General features: G+C 35.7%; 1 protein-coding gene across 2 annotated transcripts in view; it reads right to left on the reverse strand.

Moving 5' to 3' along the window:
- LOC150079077 (DDB1- and CUL4-associated factor 11) overlaps positions 1–22,133 on the reverse strand; it is a 446,028-nt gene that overhangs the window by 248,624 nt on the left and 175,271 nt on the right. For both annotated transcript variants that reach the window (XM_090383756.1, XM_090383757.1), the window contains one exon: positions 18,153–18,254. In XM_090383756.1, the coding sequence (XP_090239882.1) occupies positions 18,153–18,254 (102 nt within the window). The remainder of the gene's footprint in view (positions 1–18,152; positions 18,255–22,133) is intronic.

The raw sequence follows: 22,133 nt of genomic DNA on the forward strand, positions 1-22,133 counted from the left end.
CATCAGAAAATTTCAGTAATTAATACTGGGCTTTTCAAATAAAAAAAAAAAAGGTCAGTTTATCTAGGTTTTTGTTAAGCTATTTTTTCTAATTTTGTCAAGTTAAGCTATTACAGTAAACTCTTTAAAATCCATTCCTCTTGAGATTGAGAAATGCCAGATTTTAAAGTTTCCAGATTTTAGAGAGGAACAGTATTCTTGACCTTACTATCAGTATCCTTAAGTAGTTTTGTAGAGGCATATTTCAATGAATATTAAACACTAACAGTTGAACTTGTTCATATCTGGAACACATTTATAACAATGACTAAAAAGATGGTGTAAATGGTTATAAATGTAAGCAATATGTTTATATTTACATTTGCTTAAAATGTAAGCAATATGTTTATATTTACATTTGCTTAAAATGTAAGCAATATGTTTACATTTATAACCAATCAATCACACATCAATCAATCTGTTAGATTTAAACAAGCAAAAATATAGCCACAGCAAATGTTATATACTATAAAGTCAATTTTGAAAACTATGCCCTGGACTAACAATCAATTTTTATATCTTTTGGTGTGGATAATTTGAAAGTATATGCAATGAAATTCAAAGTTCATACAATCAATATCAGAAAGAATATCAATGAATGTGCTTCAAAAAAATTGTCAATGAATGCACTTTAAAAAAATTTACATTTTTAGGATATATATAATGTCTTCTTAAGGAAGAATTTATGTGGTATACATGAGCTTTATCAATTTATGTGACATTACGATTTTATAATGTACTGTGGAGAAATTCAGTATGTCACATATTGCCAAGTTTTGTTTTTGTCTCCATTATAACTAGTCAGGCAGCTGACCAGTTGTACATTAAAATAAATACTATGTTGTTTATTATGAATAACTGCAGGTGTATAAAGTGCAATTAAGCAGGCAGGTTAACTGCCCTAGGTCAACATCATTTAGGTGAGCCTAGATTTGAAGGGGAAAGGATGCTCAGTGAAAATGCTTACCCCACAAAATGCACAGGCTGTTGATGATGCTGTATAATCGTACATAACTGCTAAAAGGCAGGGTATCTATAACTTCGGATATTATTTGCTGTTGTAATCCATTTAAAACAGGGTGACATTTCTTTCTTTTGGTACTATTGCTTGTTCAGTTGACTCTGTAAGTGTGAACTGCTCATGCATATTACAGCTGTGTCAGTGATTATATAGTGCTTGCATCAGCTAGTAACCAGTGTGGTTACTGGCTGATGGCTAGTTCCATTCATAAATATATGGAAGGTCGATTCACCCTTTTGATAACGATTTTGACAATCCTTTAAAACTACGAAATCCCGTGCCGCCGCCACCGGTTCTGTTCTATTTGTTTTCCTTGCTCATTGACTATTGCCCGGCATCGCAATTTACATTGAAGCAAAGCGTGCTACAAAACTGCCAAGTCGATCTTGTCCCATTCTTGCTGGCAGACTTTCCACAAACCATCAACAGTTTTGTGGCAACGGTTTCTGAGAGCTCTTTTTAAAGGTCCGAATGTGCAAAAAAAATCCATGGGTGCAGCGCCAGATGATTTAACAGGTATATCTTAAAATGGGATCGAACGAATACCTGTCACCACTTCCATTTTGAGCAAAAAAGCACGGGTGGAACGTGACGTGTGGCTGGACGCCTTATCCAGGTGCACCCAAACCTTTTCAGCATCAGAACCATACAATGGTTCTGATGCTGAAATGGTTCTGATCATCCATACAATCACAGCATCAGAACCATACAATGGTTCTGATGCTGTGATTGTATGGATGAACCATAAAATATTTCACATTCAAACAACGGCTATAGAACTTCAGCCTGGCAATACACTGAGTTGGCTTTCACATTTTAGCGACTCTACGCAACTCAAATTTGCTGTTATAACAAAAACCGGCTACAACCATAAAACCTCGGCCAAAACTTTCCTTGCACTGACGCACCCATGTTGGAAAGGCCTTTTCACCCTGTGAACGGTAATAAATTGGCCAAATTTTGTTGCAGTCAGAGAGGTATACCCACGCTTCGTCTAACGTTGCTACAAATTTCCACCTTTCAGCTGCTAGATACTTTTCAGTTGTTTTCAAGCATTGACCTGCGACTCTGCAATGTGCCTTGCTCCTAGGTTGTGTACGGGCCTTGTGCTTCTTCTCCAGTTGCAAATTTTCGTTGATTATGCAACAAACGGTTGACTGGGAGGTTCCCACAGCTCTTTGGATTTTCACCGACAACAAGCAACTACACTTTTCGTACTACATCCCTTGTTCGACTTGGAGCAGATTTCAGTTCCTTTGGTGTTTTCTGCCCACTTGCAGCAGCTTTGCGGAATTTTCCTTTGCCATTCAAAACCTTATAGATACCAAACTCCGATACACTAAAATTTTTCGACTTGCACCTATCAATAATTTTCGCATAACTGTACCCTTCTTCGGAAAGTGCAGTTATGTAACCTTCCAACCATGGGTCCAATTTCCAAGGCATGTTGACATTAAAACAACTTCTACAACTGATGCACCTATTTTTAAGGTTTGGGACTGTGCCTGCACAAAAAAAAAAAAATTTACATTGCTGCCATAAGTCACAAGCAGGATTAATGTCAAAATCGTTATCAAAGGGCTGAACAACCCTCCGTTTGCTGAGAAAAGCTGAGCTTAAAGAGAGATTACACTTGGGAAATTTTACTTTGATCACATGGAATTATATATATTTATTGTGTGCTTCAATAAGTCATTGTTCATGGAACAATGACTTATTGAAGCACGCAAAAAATTAACTTGATTAATCAAGGAAAATTTTGATAACAAAGGGCATAACTAGCATTGATCTGGATAATAAATTTTCATTTATTTGTTGCATCAGTGCCATAAAATTAACTACACTAAATTTAATTAATCATACATTTTCTAGCTGTACCCACACTAAGCATATTCTCTCTCTCTCTCTCTGGCTCCTTCGTAGCCAAGAGCATAGCACATGCTTCTTGATTAGACCGGGGTTTGACCCCGTGAGCCACCAAATACAGAGGAATGACCATCGCATATCCCCAGAGCAATATGGCCTTGGTTGCTAATGCTCCTAAAATCCAAATAACAATCTCTTTCTTCATTTTTAACTATTCTAGAGCTGTGGTCATCAGCTTGCCCAAGCAGCATATAATCAGTTATGAAGTTAGCATTAGTAGTGGCATATGATGCAAGAAAGCAAACTTATACAGTATCAGTATCAGCCAAAAAAAAAAAAAAAAAACCTTCCCACTTCACCTATCCAGTCACTCCAAAAGCATGTCCAGTTCTTCCCTAAATTTATTTATGCTATCTTCCACAATGATACATGGAAGTTTGTTCCATCAATCAACCACTTGCTGGCTAAAGGCTAATTTCCACATTTATTCCTGCAACTGTCTTTCACACTTGAATTAATGCCTCTACAAGTGCGTAATCCCAATAAAAGGAAGAATCCCATTAGAACCGAGATTGAGCAATCCATTAAAATCCTTAAACAACTCAATTAGATCACCTTGCAGGCACCTAGTCTCTAGACACATCAATCTGAAGAACTGAAGACTTTTTTGGTAAGAGCATCCCTTTGTAGTAGAGACATATGATGCAAGAAAACAAGTTTTGTAGCATCAGCCAAAAAAAAAAAAAAAAATTCACACTTCCGTTCCCTGTAAAAGTTTGTTAAGTTTCTCTCTGAATTCATTTAAGCTATCAACTTCCACAACGACAGATGAAAGTTTGTTGTAGTACTAGTAGTGGCATGTGATGCAAGAAAACAAGTGTGTGAGCTTATGCAACATCAGCCAAAAAAAAAAAAAAATCACACCATTCCCTCCAAATGCCTGTCCAGTTCCTCCTTAAATTTATTTAACCTATCAACTTCCACAACGACAGATGGAAGTTTGTTCCAGCAATTAACCACCCGCTGGCTATAGGCAAATTTCTGCACATCTATTCTACAATTGTCTTTTCTTAATTTGAATTTATGCCCCCTTAGGTTCGTAATCCGAACAAGTGGAAAAATCTCATCAGAATTCAGAGTGCTCAACCCATTCAAGGCCTTATACACCTCAATCAGATCACCGTGCAGGTAACTAGTCTTCAGCCACTGCAATTTGCAGAACTTAAGCCTCTCTTGGTAAGAGGATCCCTTCATTCCCCTCACCATTCTTGTTGCCCTTCTCTGTACACGCTGAAGCAAATCTACATCCTTCCTAAAATGAGACCTCCAGACCTGTACGCAGTACTTAGGTATGGCCTGACCAACTACCTCTGCCTTATACAGAGGTAGTTGATTGCATTGTTACAGCAATCAACTACCTGCTGGCTAAAAGAAAATTCTGCACACGTATGCTACAGCTGTCTTTCAATTTGAATTTATGCCTCTTCAGGTTCGAAATCTAAGCAAAAGGAAGAATACCATCAGAATAGAGCAGGCTCAATTCTGATGGGATTCAAAGCCACTCAAGGCAAAAAGTTCACACCCTGACCTAGATAAAACATCAGTAGGAAAATGCCATTTTTAATAAGTTGTCTACATATTCAATAACTAACACGTGAAATTTCATTCCTGTAGATGATCATACACCAGAGGTGAAGCCCGGAATCTGAGGAAGGACACTATGGTTGAAAAAGTGGAGTATCGAGCAGTGATCAAGTTCCTGCATTTGCAGGCCAAGAAAGCTCAGGAAATTGACAAAGAAATGAAAGCTGTGTATGGGCAGAATTGTCCATTCTATGACACTGTAAAAAAGTAGAAATGAGAGTTCCAATGTAGTAGTACAAGTGTCTTTGATGAGCCAAAAGAAGAAAGGCCATCAAAATCCACAGACAGCGAGACGGTTGCAAAGGTTGAGCGGCTGATACTGAGTGACAAACGTGTGACAATTCATTCCATTGCAAATGCAGTGGGAATTAGTTATGGGTCTGCCCACAGCATTTTAGACAACCATCTGCACATGTATAAGGTCTCTGCACGATGGGTTCCAAGATTGCTGATGTCTTTGCAGAAGCAAAGTCGAATGCAATGTTCTCGCCAACTGTTGGATTTGTGTAATGCGGAGATTGAGAACTTTTTTGATCGGTTAGTGACAAATGGTGAATGCTGAGTGTACAATGAAGAAACCATGTGTGGACACTGCTTTCATTCGTCTCAGGAAGTCACCAATGAAGTTGTATCATGGTTTCAGGCAAAAAGTGTTGACTTCGATGATCAAGGCATTAAACAACTGATCCAAGAGGAGAGTTATTTTTGTTATTTTGGTTTTTAGGAGCATTAGCAGCTAAGGCCATATTGCTCCGGAAAATGCGGTGGTCATTCCCCGACCTTTCCGCATCCTCCGTATTTGGTGGTGACAGGCTCGAACCCTGGTCTAATCAAGAAGCATGTGCTACGCACTGCTGCTCCTTCCCACCTGGCTACAGAGGCGCCTTCCAAGAGGAGAGAAATGTGTTTCTGTATACCCTCATGTAAAATGATTTACATGAGGGTAGACAGAAAAGGATTCAAGTTCCTGTGAAGTTTCACCTTTCTAGAGCTACTATTTCTAGCTAAGAGTATGAACTTTTTGATACGCTCCTCATACACTTCAATCAGATTACGTCACAGGTGCCTAGTCTTCAGACACAGCAATTTGCAGAACTTAAGCCTTTCTTGGTAAAGGGACCATTCATTCCCCTCACCAATCATGCTGCCCTTTTCTGTACTCACTTAAGAAATTCTACAACCATCCTAAAATTAGGCCTACAGACCTGTACTCAAGCCGTGGCCTGATTATTGCCTTATACAAAGGAATAATCACCTTCTTTTCCATGCTAGCAAAATTCCTGTATATCACTCACAATACACCATGACCTGCACTGGGAGCATGTCCGCACTGCTCAGAAAACTTCATATCTGACTGCTCAATTACTCCCAGGTCTTTTTCATTATCTACCACCCTAAGTGTAGTACCACACAGTTGGTACATTTCTGTGAAGTTACTTTTACCCAGATGCAGTACTTTGCAATTGTCAATGTTAAACTACAGCTGCCACTTCTCATCCATCTGCCCAACTTTTCCAGATCCAGTTGCAGTAGCATACTGCCATTGCTACCAACCCTGCCAACCTTTGTATCATCTATACTGACTATATCTAATCCTTGGATATTAAGCCTGATATACCTTCTTCAATATCATTGATAAAGGTATATCAGGTATTTGTACATGTTTGAGAGGAACAAAGGTATTTATTCCCCTCACCAACCTCATTGCCTTTCTCTGTACTTGTTACAGCAGCTTTACATCCTTCCTAAATTGAGGCCTCCAGATCTGTATGCAGTACTCAACATGTGGTCTGATCATTTCCTCATACAAATGGATAATCACCTCCTTATCCCTACTAGAAAAGTTACTGTATATCATTGACAAGACCCCATGAGTTGCTCTAGATACCTGTCTACATTGGTGTGAAAACTTCATATCTGACTGCACAATTACTCCCGGGACTTGTTCATTTTCTACCACCCTAAATCTAGTACCACACAGTTGGTACATAACTCTGGGGTTACTTCTACCATATGCAGTACGTTGCATTTATCAATGTTAAACTTCAGTTGCCACTTCTCCATCCATCTGGTCAACTTTTGTAGATCCTATTGTAGGAGTGTGCTGTCATTAACCCTGCCAACCTTTGTATCATCTGCAAACTTGGACATTAAACCTGATATACCTCCATCCATATATAAAAAAACAACAATTGGTTCAACACTGAACACTGGGGGACTCCACTAATAACATTAGTCCAAGAAGATCAGTGTCCATTAATTACCATTCAATGTCTTCTCCCACTCAACCATCTTTTTATCCATTGTAGCAACTTGTTCTTAACGTCATACTGCTCCAATCTTTACAATAGTTTTCCATGTGCAACAGTATCAAAAGCTTTCCTAAAACCAAGTATATGATATCAAAATTATTTTTTGCATCCAGTTTCTTTGTGACCACATCATAGTATCCAATCAAACTGGTAAGATAAGATTTCCAATAATAAACCCATGCTGTGTCTGAACTATAATTGCAGTCTTGCGTAGATGATTCTGCATTGCTTCTTCAACCAGTGACTCCATTATTTTCTCCGGAACAGAAGTTAAACCAGCAAATCAGTATTTACTAGTGTCATCCTTTGATCTCCCTTTGTAAATTGTGGTCTCCTTTGATCTCCCCTTGTGAATTGTGGTCTCCTTTGATCTCCCTTCATACATATGCACATCTCCAGTCCGTGGAGTCTTCCTCCAAATCCAAGCCTGCTCTCATAATTGTGGCTAAGGGTTTGTTTACTTATTTTTCTGCCTCCCTTAATATAACTGGATAGATCTGATCCACCCCAGGTGCCTTTCTTATGCTTATCTAACTTCAACAATTTCTTCTACACTTTTCCTCAGTTATTACAAAATCATTTACCTCCCTGTTCGAGTGAGATAAACATCTGGCCTCCACTTCTCTACAGAATTTCTCATGTGTGAATGTAGATGCAAAATACTCATTCAGTTTGTCAGCTATCTGAGCAGAATAATCAAGAGAAGCATTGATACCAAGTGGACCAATCTGATTCATCCCCCCCCCTTAGAAGTCATTGCTTTTTTTCTTTGTATCCTTTGCCAAAGATTTCTCTTAATCTGTCTTCACTTACCTAATTTCCTTTGTGACTTGATTAAAGACTAGCTTATATCTACCATAGGCTTCTGTGTTGCATGGTAATTTATATGCATTTAATATAATTTATAATTTAATATGCATTATACACCTGATAATTTATATGCATTATACTAGTTTAACTGAATAAGTGATAGCATTAAAAGAGAGAAATGTTACCCCTTGTTATCATGGATCTTTAAAGACAAATGCAATTATAGATATGGATCCCTTTCTTAAACCATCAGTAGTTGTGCTCTAGTTTATTATAAATATTATCATGCAGCATCTGACAGGTGCCCAACTTTTGTTTCATTTTTTTGGAAATAATTTTTGATATTGTTAAATTCAGTTTGTGATGTATTAATTATTTCTTCTTTTCTTAACAAATTGCATTAATTATTGTATGTAATTTTTGAATTTTCAATAAAAAATTAAATATTTATTCTGCTGCATATGAATAATAAAAAAAAAAGTTTCAGATACAAAATAAAAGTATGAAACTAACAGTCATTTCCAATTTCTCATTCAGAGAACGGTCAAGCATGCAAAATTTTAAACATGTGCATGCACATATATTTCTGCTTAGTAAGTATATATATATATATATATATATATAGTATATAAAACAGGTGAAAAAGGTAAAGAAAGGGGAAGAAAAAGGTAAAGAAAGGAAAAGAAAAAGAAAATAGTCCTTTATCATTTATCTCTGTTTTATATATATATATATCACTTCTAAAATTTTTAAAAATTATGTATATATTAGATATTATTATTCCATTTTCAAATTTTTTAAACATCTACTTCAAGTTTAGGCACTTCACACCATGAAAATTTGAAAGGTACGCATCTCACTTCCCACAATATAGCATCCATCTTGAGTGAATATTTCGTTTCATCTTGTGAAAACCATTTTTCATTTTCCATGTCTTCATTTAAATGAAAATAAGATATCCAACTTGTGATCAATTGTAGATGTCTACTTAACTTAATGGAGAGAAAAAGCAAGTAACATTGACCTATAAATAAACATGCAATTTGAAATTTCGTAGCAATGTCAGCATATATCAGTTCCCACATTAGTATTAACACAAATGATAACAAAGATGATTGTGCAGCACCTGACAGGTTTTACGTTTTTTTGAAAATCTGGTAGTATTTGCAAAAAACCATAAATTAAAAATTCAGAAACTATTGTGATTTCATTATAGAAGCTAGTAATACATCAGATTTTTAATCTTTTTTTTTTTTTTGGAGGGGAACCTGTCAAATCCTGCATGGCTACCACTGGGCTAATATTTGCAGATTGTTAAATTTACCAGATTTTAAAGAATTCTGAAGAAGTACCAGATTTACAGTGTCCTGAAATTAAAAAGTAATTTCATAACATGATCTGACCTTTTACAGAAATGCAGAGTGTTTGATTATCAGCTTAAGGCTAAAAATCAGGACAGCCAACAAGAAGTCACTATGAGTTATCTAAATAAAGCAGATGAGCCCAAGAACAAATTCTGGAACAGGCCATTCAGAAATAATCATCAAATAAAAGCAAAACTTAAATTCATTCAGCATGCATTTATGCTATAAAACATTACAGATGAAGAAATTGGGAAATCCTGCTGAATCCCAACACAATCATAGCTTTTGTGACGTTGCTACCAGTGGAATTAGTAAAAGGAATATAAGCAAAATGGATTAAAAAGCATAAAGCATTCATTATTGTGAAAGAAAAACTGCATGCACACATACACACAAACTAAAAAAAAAAAAAAAAAAATTTAGAACATTAACAATATTTACAAACATCAAATTATAATCATTTGGTGGATAAATCTATCTGAAATACAGAAATTTACAGCATTAGCTGTAGAATCAAAAATTGAAATATTAAAATCAAAGAGATGTCTGGTTAAAACAGCCAATAACAACCAACTTTAACATAAGTAAGAAGAATTATTTTTGGCATCCAATATCGTGCACTATGTTATTTCATCATTACATCACTACTAATAGATTAACAGTAGCCATTGGCAGAAGTGAAAGTGATTCTTGCACTGCTTCTATTAAAATGAGCAGCAGCATGGAAAACAAGGTGCAGGGGATTCCAGAGGCTGCTGAGAGTCATTGCGGAACAAGTAAATACATGGGCTCTGCTAGGGTAGCTAAGAATAGGAACAGGTGCATGTATACTTGTATCTACACCAATGCTAGAAGTTTGGTAAATAAATTTGATGAATTTGATGTGCTGGTCAAAATATCAGAGGCAGATATTATTGCAATATTTAACCCAAGGGGCTCACTTCTGGTGACTATGGGCTTGGCACACCTAAGGTACTGAGCTGGATATCATCATTCTTATCTTTCTTGGTGATTCCCATCTACTTTTGAACTCTCTCTCTCTCTCTCTCTCTCTCTCTCTCTCTCTCTCTCTCTCTCTCTCAGGGTAACTCAAGAAAAATTTTTTTTTTTTTTTTTTTTTTTTGGCTGGTGCAGCATGAGCCTCGGGCTTCTTAACACTATGTAGCCAATAATAATAATAAATAATAATATCACCATGTCACACAGATATAACGAATGCAGAACTGGAATTTGGGAAGTACAATGTGTACAGGAAGGATAGACAGCAAAGGAAGGCTGATGCTATTATTTGAGAAACACAAAATCCAAGGAAGTACAGCCAGTCGACATGGCTGGACAGTGCAGTGTCAAGATGGTTTGGTGTGACATAAGCATTGGGAAAGTAAAATTGAGAGTAGGAGTGTGTTATAGGCCTAATGACTTGTAATGGGGGATTTTAATTTCCCAGATATTGATTGGAATTTGTGGGTTGATCACTTACACACACACAACAAGGCTTTTGTGGATTTATTGGATGATTGTTTTCTACAACAGCATGTTCAAAAGGCAATTGGAGGGAGTAATACTCTTGATCCAATTATCACTAGTGATTCTTCATGCATTAAGAATCTGCAAGTAAAGGAACCACTAGGTGGCAGTGATCACAGTGTGCTGAAGTGAGATTTGATCAAAGAGGTAACTACCATCAGGGGTAAAGGGAAGGGAAGGGTTTTTGCTTTCGTAAAGGCGACTACGATGGACTGAGACAGTATTTAAATTCTATACCGTTGGACCAACTGATGATGTTACCAACAGCAAATTCAAAGTGGGAAGCATTCAAAGAACTTATCTTGGAAGCTACTAGGCTTTACATACCAACTAAGAAATATTGTTCAAGGTTTAGGGCTAAATGGTTGTCAGATGAGCTAATGATACATGTGGAAGAGAAGAAAAATACACGGGATACATATAAATTAACAGGTGACATGGAGGCATATGACAGATATAATCTGGTCTGTAACCAAGATGCAAAGAAGGTTAAGTAGGTAAAAGCAGATTACGAGAAATCTTTGGCAAAAGATGCAAAGAAAATCAGCAAAGAGTTCTTTACTTATGTAAACTCTAGAAGGAAGAGGATGAGTCAGATTGGTCCACTGTATATCGATGATTTAACTATTGATGATCCTGCTCAGGTAGCTAACAAACTAAATGAGTATTTTGAATCTACATTCACACATGAGGAGTTATTCAGGGAGGGGAATGCCAGAGGTGAATTAAACTCTGGCAGTGAGCTAGATGATTTTGTAATAACTGAGAGGTGTAGGAGAAATTGTTGAAGATAAACATAAGAAAGGCACCTGGGGTGGATGGGATCTATTCAGTTATATTAAAGGAGGCAGCAAAGGAAGTAAGCAAACCCTTAGGAATAATTATGAGAGCTTCCCTGGACTCAGGGGAGGTACCCATGGACTGGAGATGTGCAAATTTGACCGCAATTCACAAAGGATGATCAAAGGGCACCACAAGGAATTACAGACCAGTGAAATTAATGGATGCACTGGTTAAAGAAGCACTGCAGGATCATGTAGACAAGACTTCAGTTAGAGCTCGGACACAGCATGGGTTTGTTTGTTTGTCTGACCAATTTGATTGGATACTATGATGTGGTTACAAAGGAACTGGATGCAAAGAATAATTTTAATATCATATATTTGGATCTTAAAGGCTTTTGATACTGTTGCACATGGACGACTGCTGTACAAATTGGAGCAGTGTGGCATTGGAGGCAATTTGCCGCTATGGATAAAGGGATGGTTGAGTGGGAGAAGACAGAGAGTGGTAATCAATGGACACTGCTCTTTGCAGACTAATGTTATTAGTGGAGTCCCCCCCCCCAGGGTTCAGTGTTGGGTCTACTGTTGTTTTCTGTATTTATTAATGATATTGATGATGGTATATAGACAAAGTCCAAGTTTGCAGACAATACAAGGGTCAGCAGTGTTGTTAATAACACTAATTACAGCACACTGCTGCAACAAGATATAGAAAAGTTGAGCGGATGGGTTAAGAGGGGGCAACTGAAGTTTAACATTGACAAATGTAAAGTATTGCATATGGGAAGCAGTAACACAGTGTAACATATCAACTGTATGGTACTACACTGACAGTGTTAGAGAATGAAAAGGACCTGGAGGTAACTGTGCAGGCAGATATGAAGTTTTCTGAGCAGTGCAGACGGTATGCAAGAGTAGCTCAGTGTCTTGTCAATGATATACAGGAATTTTTCTAGCAAGGATAAGGACATGATTATCCTCTTGTATAAGGCAATGGTCAGGCCACACCTTGAGTACTGTATACAGGTCTGGAGGCCTCATTTTAAGAAGGATGGAGAGCTGTTGGAACGAGTACAAAGAAGGCAACAATATTAGTGATTGGAACAAAGGGTTGCTCTTACGAAGAAAGGCTTAAGTTTTGCAAATTATGTGTCTGGAGACTAGGCACCTGCGAGGTGATCTGATTGAGGTGTATACAGCCTTGAATGGTTTGACATTAATGTCAAACCATTCCATCAAATGCTCAATGCTGATGGAATTCTTCCTTTTGCTCAAAATAATTGCCAGAGAGGGCATAAATTCAAATTAAGGAAAGACAGTTGTAGACTAGATGTGCAGAAGTTTGCCTTTAGCCAGCGGGTGGTTGTGTGTTGCATCAAACTTCCATCTGTCATTGTAGAGGTTGATAGCTTGAACAGATTCAAGGCAGACAGAACTAGACAATCATTTGGAGAGAGTGGATGGGTGAAATGAGAAGATTTTTTTTTTTGGGTAATGCTATATAAACTTGCTTTCTTGCATCATGTGCCTTTACTAATGCTAGCTAAGAAGTTCAATGAATACACTTACAAATTAGGTATATAAGGTCTGAAAAACAAGGTAAGAGTGGAGTTCTCAAATATGCATTTATGCTATACAGCAAGCCCTTGTTATAACGCGGTTCGCTTTACGCTGATTCGCTATAATGCTGTTCTTATATTATAACCCATATCTGATTATAACGCTGTCACAAATCACTATAACGCTCTTTCACAGATGGATTTGTGGCATATTTAACGAAATTGTTTCATTTGATGGAGTCGATAGCTTGAAAATGAATAGCAAAACAGCATTAAAACGTTTCCCACGCTCAGTGAAAATTTCTCGCACGCTAATTTAATTGCGGTACAGTGACTTGTTACGTAGTTCCGAGATCAACATTTTTAAAAATGATCAAGTATATTGCTTATAATATTTGCTTTATATGCATTTATCCGAAGTCATCACTCAGTAAGGTATTAGACATCGTGCGTAACGGACAGTTTCCTTGAACATTGTATCGTAATTAATGCAACAAACGCAGTTACATTTTCGAAGAATTAATAATGGCAGATAAGAATGAAAAAGCAACAACGCCTGGACGCATTATGAAGACTATAAATGTAAGAAAAAGACTTAATTTGAAAATGAAATTAGACATTTTGAAGCGAATCAATTCCAGTCAAAGACAAGTGGACGTGTGCCGTAATTTAGGAATGGCAAGTTTAATTGCAAGAACAATTATAAAAAAAAAGAATTTTAGCAGCGGGAAAAACAGCTGTTCCACTGCAAGCAACTAGGACTGGGCCGGCTATTAGGATTGAAATGGAGAGACTTTAACTAATTTTATTGAAGAAAATATCCAGTGCTGAATTCAGTTAAGTTAAATATTATAAAAATAAATAAATAAAATAAAAGAAAAGAAAGAGAGATTAGCCTATATGATGATCTGAAGAAAACTCGCCTAAAAAAAAAAAGCGGAAGTAGTAAGGGCTGGTTGAATAGATTTAAAATTCAGGGAGAAGCTGCAAGTGCAGATCAAGGAGTCGAAACTTTCAAAAAAGAACTTGTTAAAATTATTGAAGATGGGTATTACGTGTTATACTTCTCAACAAGTTTTTAACATAGATGAAGCAAGACTTTTTTGTAAACAAATGCCTAAAAGAAGTTTCATATTGAAAGAAGAAAAAACATGCCAGGTTTCAAAGCGGCGAAGGATCGGTTGACTTTACTGTTGGGTAAAATCCGTTTTAGTTTACCAGGAAGGGGGACAAAGTATAACCCAAAATCGACACAATTTTTATGATTAAATTCATCATTTAAATTAAATCAATTAAAATCAATTAAATTCATGATTTTAATTGGAATTTTAATCTTTTCACTATCGTTTATTATTGATTAGGAAATATCCTATGGCACCGACAGCCACTCACAAATACATATGTTACCTTATGGGAATGCGGCGCTCGCTTAGCGCGGTTTCACTTAGCGCTCTGTTTTTCCGATACGAATTATCAGCGTTAAGCAGGGGTCACCTGTATGTATTTATGCCATATTATCAGTGTGTTCCACTTATATATGCATGTAAATCACAAAACACACTTACATAAGAAGGAACACAATGTCTGCACATAATGTGGTATACTGCATTGTCTTCCATGTAGTACATGGAAGACAATGTAGTATACTACATTATGTACTCCAAATGTGATTTTTTTTTAACAAGATTCAATTTGCTGTATTTTGAAAGAGTATACTTGTAACTATATTAGTTCAGTCACCACTAAAAGTGGTGAGGAACTCAACTTGCTCACCTTGATGTTTCCACCACTCATCTCTTTAATTTTAACAATGTTTCAGTTGTTTAAATTTCAATGCAAGCATTGAAATAATTTAATAATAGTACACAAACTCTGCATTTCATTTTATTGTCTTGGGGACACTCTGTTCTCTCCAGTGATAGCTATAGGATTTGGGTTATGCTCACTTTAGAAAGAATATCATTATCCACAAGTCAACCTAAGAGGTGTATCTTTCATTCATTTTTATTATAAAACAATGATGAAAACATTTTTAAAAGATTATTGATTTTATTGCGAGTAAAACCAATGAAAGCATCCAAGCAAAATTTGCTGTATAACAACTTGTCCATAGTTAAGCCAGTAGGAGGAGAGTTCCAAAGAGTCATTATGTGCATGCATGAGTAACTTGTCATATGTAAGCAATGGGAGCCACTTTTAGGGCAATTTTAGAATGTAATTTACATCTGGACTTAAGAATACATTATACAACATTTAATCATTTATAAATACAAACCAATAATAAACACAAAAATTCAAATTAAACAATCTGAATTCTGCAATGGAAGTAACATGAGCTGGAACCCCAATATTACTGAATACCTATGAGATTGATTTTATCCTTAAGCCCCTTGTGGTGCTTGCACTTTTAATTCTGTACTATCTACATTATATCAGACATGTCCCAAAAAAAGTCACTTACCAAGGGCTAGTAACTTTCAAGTGCCAGTGAGTACATTTTTAGCTACTGAAATAAAGATGAGCTATATTGGTTGTAATAAATAAATACATAAATCTTTATTCCCATCATGGCAAGTTGCCAGGGATTTACAAAGTAGAATGCCTAACAGTAATGATGTTTTAATTACACTGGTGCAAAAAAAAAAAAAAAAAAAAACCACCTCATTTTTTGGGTTGTTTGTCTTACTAGCAGACAATCTTTTAGAAATAGCTAAAAGAATATAAGTATTAATAATACACATATGAAACTATTAATTGCAGAAAAAATTTTCTTTTATGTCTTATAGGTAAATATATAATGAAATAAGTACTTTTCTCAAAAAAAAAAAAAAAAAACAGCATGTTACTTATGGTTCATATAATGACAAAAATTCTATGAAAGTAGTGATTTTTTTTCATTACTTTGCTCATACCAGGATGATAGGCAGATAAAACCAAAAAACACAACAAAAAGCAATAATCATCAAAGCAATGTGTAACTAGTATTTATGTGACCCAACCCTTGCATTTTGCATTCATGACTGCTGCACATCATCATGGCATCAACCAGATAAGATCTAAATGTATTTCTGGAAAATCTCATGGTACGATTCATGGATTAATGTCTCCTGCAATTCTCTAAGTGTTTTTGCATTACTTAAACACCAGTTTTGTTCCAACAAAACTGTTATGGATAAAGGGATGATTGAGTGAGAGGAGTGGTTATAAATGAACACTGCTCTTCTTGGAATAATGTTATTAGTGGAGTTCCACTAGGGTTCAGTGCTGGGCCCATTGTTGTTTTCTATATTTATTAATGATACTGACAAAGGCATATCCATATATCATTTGGGTTTGTAGATGTCACGATGGTTGGCAAGGTGGTTAATGACAGTAATCAGGGCGTGCTAATACAACAAGTTCTAGAAAAACAAAGGCAGATTGGCTGAGAAGTGTCAAATGAAGTTTAACATTGACAAATACAGGATGCAATATGGCTAGCAATAATTCCAGAATAACAATACTAACTGTGTGGTACCACATTCAGGTTAGCAGAAAATGAAAGTGCACTGGTGGTAAATATGGAGTCAGACATGCGCCTCCATAATTACCAGCACAGCAGACCGGGCTACTAAGACAGTTCGTGGGATTTTTCTGGTGATGTACAGGAAATTTTGCTAACAGGCATAAGAAGATTATTATCTAATTGTTTAAGGCAATAGTTAAGAGCACATTTTGAATACTGCAGAGGTCTGGAAGCTCTATTTCAGGAATGATGTGGATCTGTTGCAGAGAAGAGCAATGAGTGAGGAGGAAGGAAAGGATGTTCTTACCAAGAAAGGCTTCAGTTCTGCAAACTGCAATGCCCGGAGAGTTATCACCTGAAGGGATTTCAAGTGTTTAAAGCTTTGTCTGGATTGTGTAGCTCAATGCTGATGGCATCCTTTTTCTTGCTCAGAATACACACGAGAGGACAAATTCAACTGGAGGAATAACAGTAGCAGGATAGATGTGTAGAAATTTGCCTTTGGCCAGTAGGTATTTGTTTGTTGGTACAGGCTTCCATCTGGTGCTGTGGAAGTGGATGGTCTTTATAAGTTTAAGGCATTACTAAACAAACCAATATAAGGAACAGATCAGTGAACTATGGAGTGGGGTTTTTTTTTTTGCTAATGTTTTATAAGCTTTAATTGTTTACATTATTTGCCACTACTAATACGATGTATGAGACACTGTTCTATACGGATTAATCTGATGAATGGGATTCCAAAGAGGTGAGTGTTTGGAATTACCTTACCATTCTTTAATAGTTAATGACATTGATCTAACTACAGTATTCCCTTTGAAACATGGCACCCTTAAAGCTTGAGAGTTGACAGATTTTAAAATTTTACGCATTTGAGAGAGTTATACCTGGTGGTCGAGCAGTTTTGGAGAAGCACATTTCAATGAATCTTAAGCAGCACTAAGAACTGAATTTATTCATATTGGTAAACATTTATAATGACTAAAAGCTAGTGGCAGTGGTTACAAAAGAAAATAACAGTTCAATTTGTTAAGTGTAAATAAATGACAATAAACACCGTTACAACAAATATTGTCATATATTGATATACTGTCATGCCAATTTTAAATGAATTGTGTTTCAGAGAAAAAACTTTCGCATTGGAGGATTAAAAAAAAAATCTATTCTCCTTAAGGAATAATTATAATGTTGAAGAAACAAACAATATGCAAAAGATGTGCAGATAAACTATATAGGTACTCACACTACAACTGTCTTTCTATTACTGAAAGAGAGAGGTGAGAGGCATACAGAAAGTTAACCCTCTGAAGCATTAGTGCCATCTAGCTTATACAAACATTATTATATGCAAGTAATACAATAGAGCAGTGTCAAAACTACTTACCTAAACTGTTATACATATTATGGGTAAACATAAAAACCTGTTTATGTATAAATCTTGATGTGATGCAAAATTAAGAATTATTTTTGTAAGTTATCCATAAAAATTGACTGCAAACAGCTAATACATTAGTGGAGGTAAATCATTTTGACCATGTAATTAAAAACAGTATTTCAAGTTTGGCCTTACATATGCTACATTTAAAAAAAAAAAAAAAAAAAAATACTATGAAGCCCAAAAGTAAATAAATTATGATAAATAATACATCACTGATATAAAACCAAAGTCATATATAAGCAATAAACTATTTGTTAATTATTCATTGAACATTTTGCTTACTTTCTGTAGGAGAGAAGGCACTGAAATGATTTTTTTCCCATCTTTGGAGACATTATTAAGTGCTCCGGATTGCAACAGTATTATCTGCTGTAAGTCACTTTTCTGCAAATAACAGAATGATAAAGAAAATAACTATAGAAAGTAATGTGAATAATGAAAGCAAAAATATTTTTAAAGATTAATAAAATTATTCAGATGCTTAGGTCAGTAAGTATATTTTCAATTTTTTGATACAACAGAGAAGTTTGGACTTTCTAGTTTAAGCTAATTGCAGAGGTAATCTTAATCAAATTCTCAAAAAATAATATTTTAAACAAATAAAATTAAGTAACTTTATTTATTTATTTATTATTATTATTGTTTTTAACTGTATGAAGTTTGCCAATAAATTTTAATTAACAACAAAATGAATTAATTATAGCATGTGCCATTCATTTCTCACAGAATTTTTCTCAAGCCTCTAACATCAATACTAAACTAGGGGGGAAAAAAGAAATAAGCTCATGGCGGCAATCAAAAGAAAGTATGATGATTGAAAGTGTTCTAAATGCACAGGTACATTACATAATTATTGGGAATTAATAATATAAATGGATAAAATAGTATCCATTTTACTTCTAGTTACAAGTTTTAATTGAAGGGCCTAACTGACCTATTTGATTACACTCATATCATTCGAATGATTAGTAGTTACCAACTACTAATCATATCGTTATGGAAAAATCACTCAATTCATTCAATTATATTCATATCATTCAAATGATTAGGAGTTTCTAATGAGCATAATCAATAGGATATCATCGATTCACTCCAATAGTTAATAGGGGTTTACTGATTCACTTCATTATCATCTTTGTTAGCAATAATAATTATTCTCTCAGTATAAGCATTCCAAATTATTGTTAGTAAGTGTTACTATTCCCTGAGAGATTATTTGAAACAATTTTATCCAACGAAATTTGAAGAGACTATAAATCATGTAAATTTTTTGCTTGATCAAATATAATATCATTAATGAAATACATATATAATAGCACTGGTGAGCAACATTAGTTTTCTTATATACTTTGGTGCATCAGACTTTTTTTTTTTAGGTGAATTCACAAATTTTTAAAATATCTACTGTTTCCTATATTAACAAGCCATCTGCCCGCATTAACAAGTTAGTTAATTATTATGCATGAAGCGTGTTACATTTTAGTTGCATCAGGAAGGATTAATAATTCATGATTTTTAAGAAAAAAAAAAAAAGAATTTTATGCCCTCAAACTTAGAATAATGTATTCTAAGTTTATGTGAAAAGAAATAATTCCTGGATTTTTTGCCCAGTTTTAATGAAATTTGGGATGACAAACTTTTTTTTTTTTTTTTTAACAGAACCAAATATAAAATTTCATCGAAGTTTTATATTTGGTTCTGTTATAAAGAAGGGACTCTCAATAATGGATGGAATTCCATTCATTGGGAGTTAAGTTATTACATAGGGAAGGACAAAGAAATAATAATTGCTAAATTTCTGGTCTGGTTTTAATGATGTATTCAATAAATAGTTTTAATAGAAGAAGTCATGTTTATTAGCTTATTTTTAAATTTAGCCAAAGGTTTAAGTAAATTATCACTTAATATTCAAAGAGTCTTCACTGTCATTGATTTTGGCATGAATATCACCTCCTAAGTCATTCTCATAAATTCATGCTGCTACTTATATAGCATAATGCATTATGGTAGTAATTGAAGTGTTTTAATTGTAGTAAATAGGTACCTTGAAAGTACTAATTATGTTTTTTTTTTTAAATTTGTTAATAGCATATATTGCTATACTTTTATCACTTAATTTGTTCAATAATTTTATTGTGGCCTTTAGACAGTTATATATTGAATGATATGAGGCCGAAGGTCTCTGTAATATGTCTTTGTAAAAGGTCTTTGTGTGCTTCTGTCGTAGAGAGCGTAAAGATTTTTAGCTCTAAGTCAGGGTTCGGATGGGCTTATACAAGAGCTCCATTAACACAGTTGATGATCTCAAAGAAATGAAAAAGGGGTACCCTTCAAACACTCAGCTATCCAGCACAAAGCTGGAGACTACAGTCAAGCAATAGGACCTGAGTGTGACTGCAATGGGCAAAAGTTGATGTCAATGTAAAGTAGCTAACATCTTTTAAGGTCACAAAAGGTGATCGCTTCTGTATGTTGCATGTTAGTATTAATGATATCAAGAGTAGGAGATCTGAGAATTTACTTCACAAATACAAGGTAATGTTGAGAAAAAAGATGCAACTCAAGATTAAATTTGAAAGTGCCTGAAATTATGCCCAGAACAAAGAAGGAGTACATGAGAGAACTGTCAATCAATTTGGCCCAGGAGAGACACTGTGCAAAGCTCATAGGGTGGACAGAATGGTCTGGCCTTGTTAACAAAAAAGTGTTTTTATAGGGATGGGATACAATCAGGGATGTGCTGAAGTTGGCTTGCACGAGCTGGTTGTTAAACCGACAATGGCTATAAACTGTAGAGTGGCATGCACTTCAACCCGAAATGGCTAGTGTCATTTGGGTGATAAGTTTGTATCTGGTGGGAAGGAAAATCCAGCAGGGGCATACTTATTTCATCACCCTTAGTGCTTCCTTTCCCTCACCCCTTCTATTTGGGTTGACTTTGAGGGGACATTTGACAAAGTTTGGTGGGAGAGCGCACTGGAATGTCTCCGATCAACACAAACAGAAGGGGGCAATTTTTCGGGAGGTGCCCTCAAGGATCTGTCCTAGGACCCCGATCTGGAACGTAGTCTTACAAATAATTTGAATGCACCAAGGTCATTGCATTTGCTGATGACCTTACCATTGTAATCTCCGGAGAAGACTTGCTCTGGAAGATACTGCTAACCTAGTTCTAACTAATCTTACCCACTGGGCTAAGACTAACAAACTGCACATCCATCCTCACAAGACAAATATGATAATCTTTAAAACTGAACTGGATCTTCTTCACGTCAAGATAGATGGAATATGACTCCCCTGGTGACACAGACCAGGCTCATCATTGATCACCGGCAATCCTTATTACTGAGGGTTGTGAGGTTTTTTTTTTTTTTTTTTTTTGGTAGTTGTCGGCGCATAGGCTTCTGTGGCCATAATGCACCTCCCAAGGTTTTTGCAGTACTTTGATCCAATCCCGAGGTGGAAATCGAACCCGCGACCTTTGGGTTGCCCAGGCAGGCACTTTACCCACCCGGCTAGCCCGGTCAGCGGGGTTGTGAGTGTGCGTATAGTGTGTGGACAAATGCTTTGTATGCTCTTTAAGTTTTTAAAAATTTATATAATTTCTTCTTGCTTATTAAATTTAAATTCATATTAATAGATGTCTTATCGGATGTTCTTCTCGTCCTTCAACTTACAATTATGCAGATTGTCATTAGGTAATCTTTATTTGAAAAATTTCCTATGTGATATGTATATGCGTTAAGATACTGTCGGCTGCTGTGTGACACAAAGTCAAAGTTCTTAGTTATAAAGGCTTTATTAGCATTAGTAGAGGCATATGATGCAACAAAGCAAGCTTATTGCAGCATCAGCCAAAAAAAAAAAACTTCCACTTCACCCCTCTCTTCGTTCGAAGTACCTGTCCAGCTGAGCCTTAAATTTATTTAGGCTATCAACTTCCACAACAAGGGATGGAAGTCTGTTCCACCAACCAACTATCTGCTGGCTAAAGGCAAATTTCTGCACATCCATCCTACATCTGACTTTCCTCAATTTGAATTTATGCCCTCTCAGTTGATTATTCTGAGCAAGAGGCAGAATCCTCAGCATTGAGCATGCTCAAACCATTCAAGGCTTTATACACTTCTATCAGATCACCTCACTGGTGCCTAGTCTCCAGACACTGTAATTTGCAAACCTTAAGCCTTTCTTCGTAAGAGCAACCCTTTGTTCCATTCACTAATCTTGTTGCCCTTCTCTGTACTCGTTCCAGCAGCTCTA

The sequence above is a fragment of the Mastigoproctus giganteus genome, chromosome 10 (genome assembly GCF_048544385.1).
Source record: "Mastigoproctus giganteus isolate SK-2022 chromosome 10, ASM4854438v1, whole genome shotgun sequence".
In the NCBI taxonomy this organism is placed as follows: Eukaryota; Metazoa; Arthropoda; class Arachnida; order Uropygi; family Thelyphonidae; genus Mastigoproctus; species Mastigoproctus giganteus.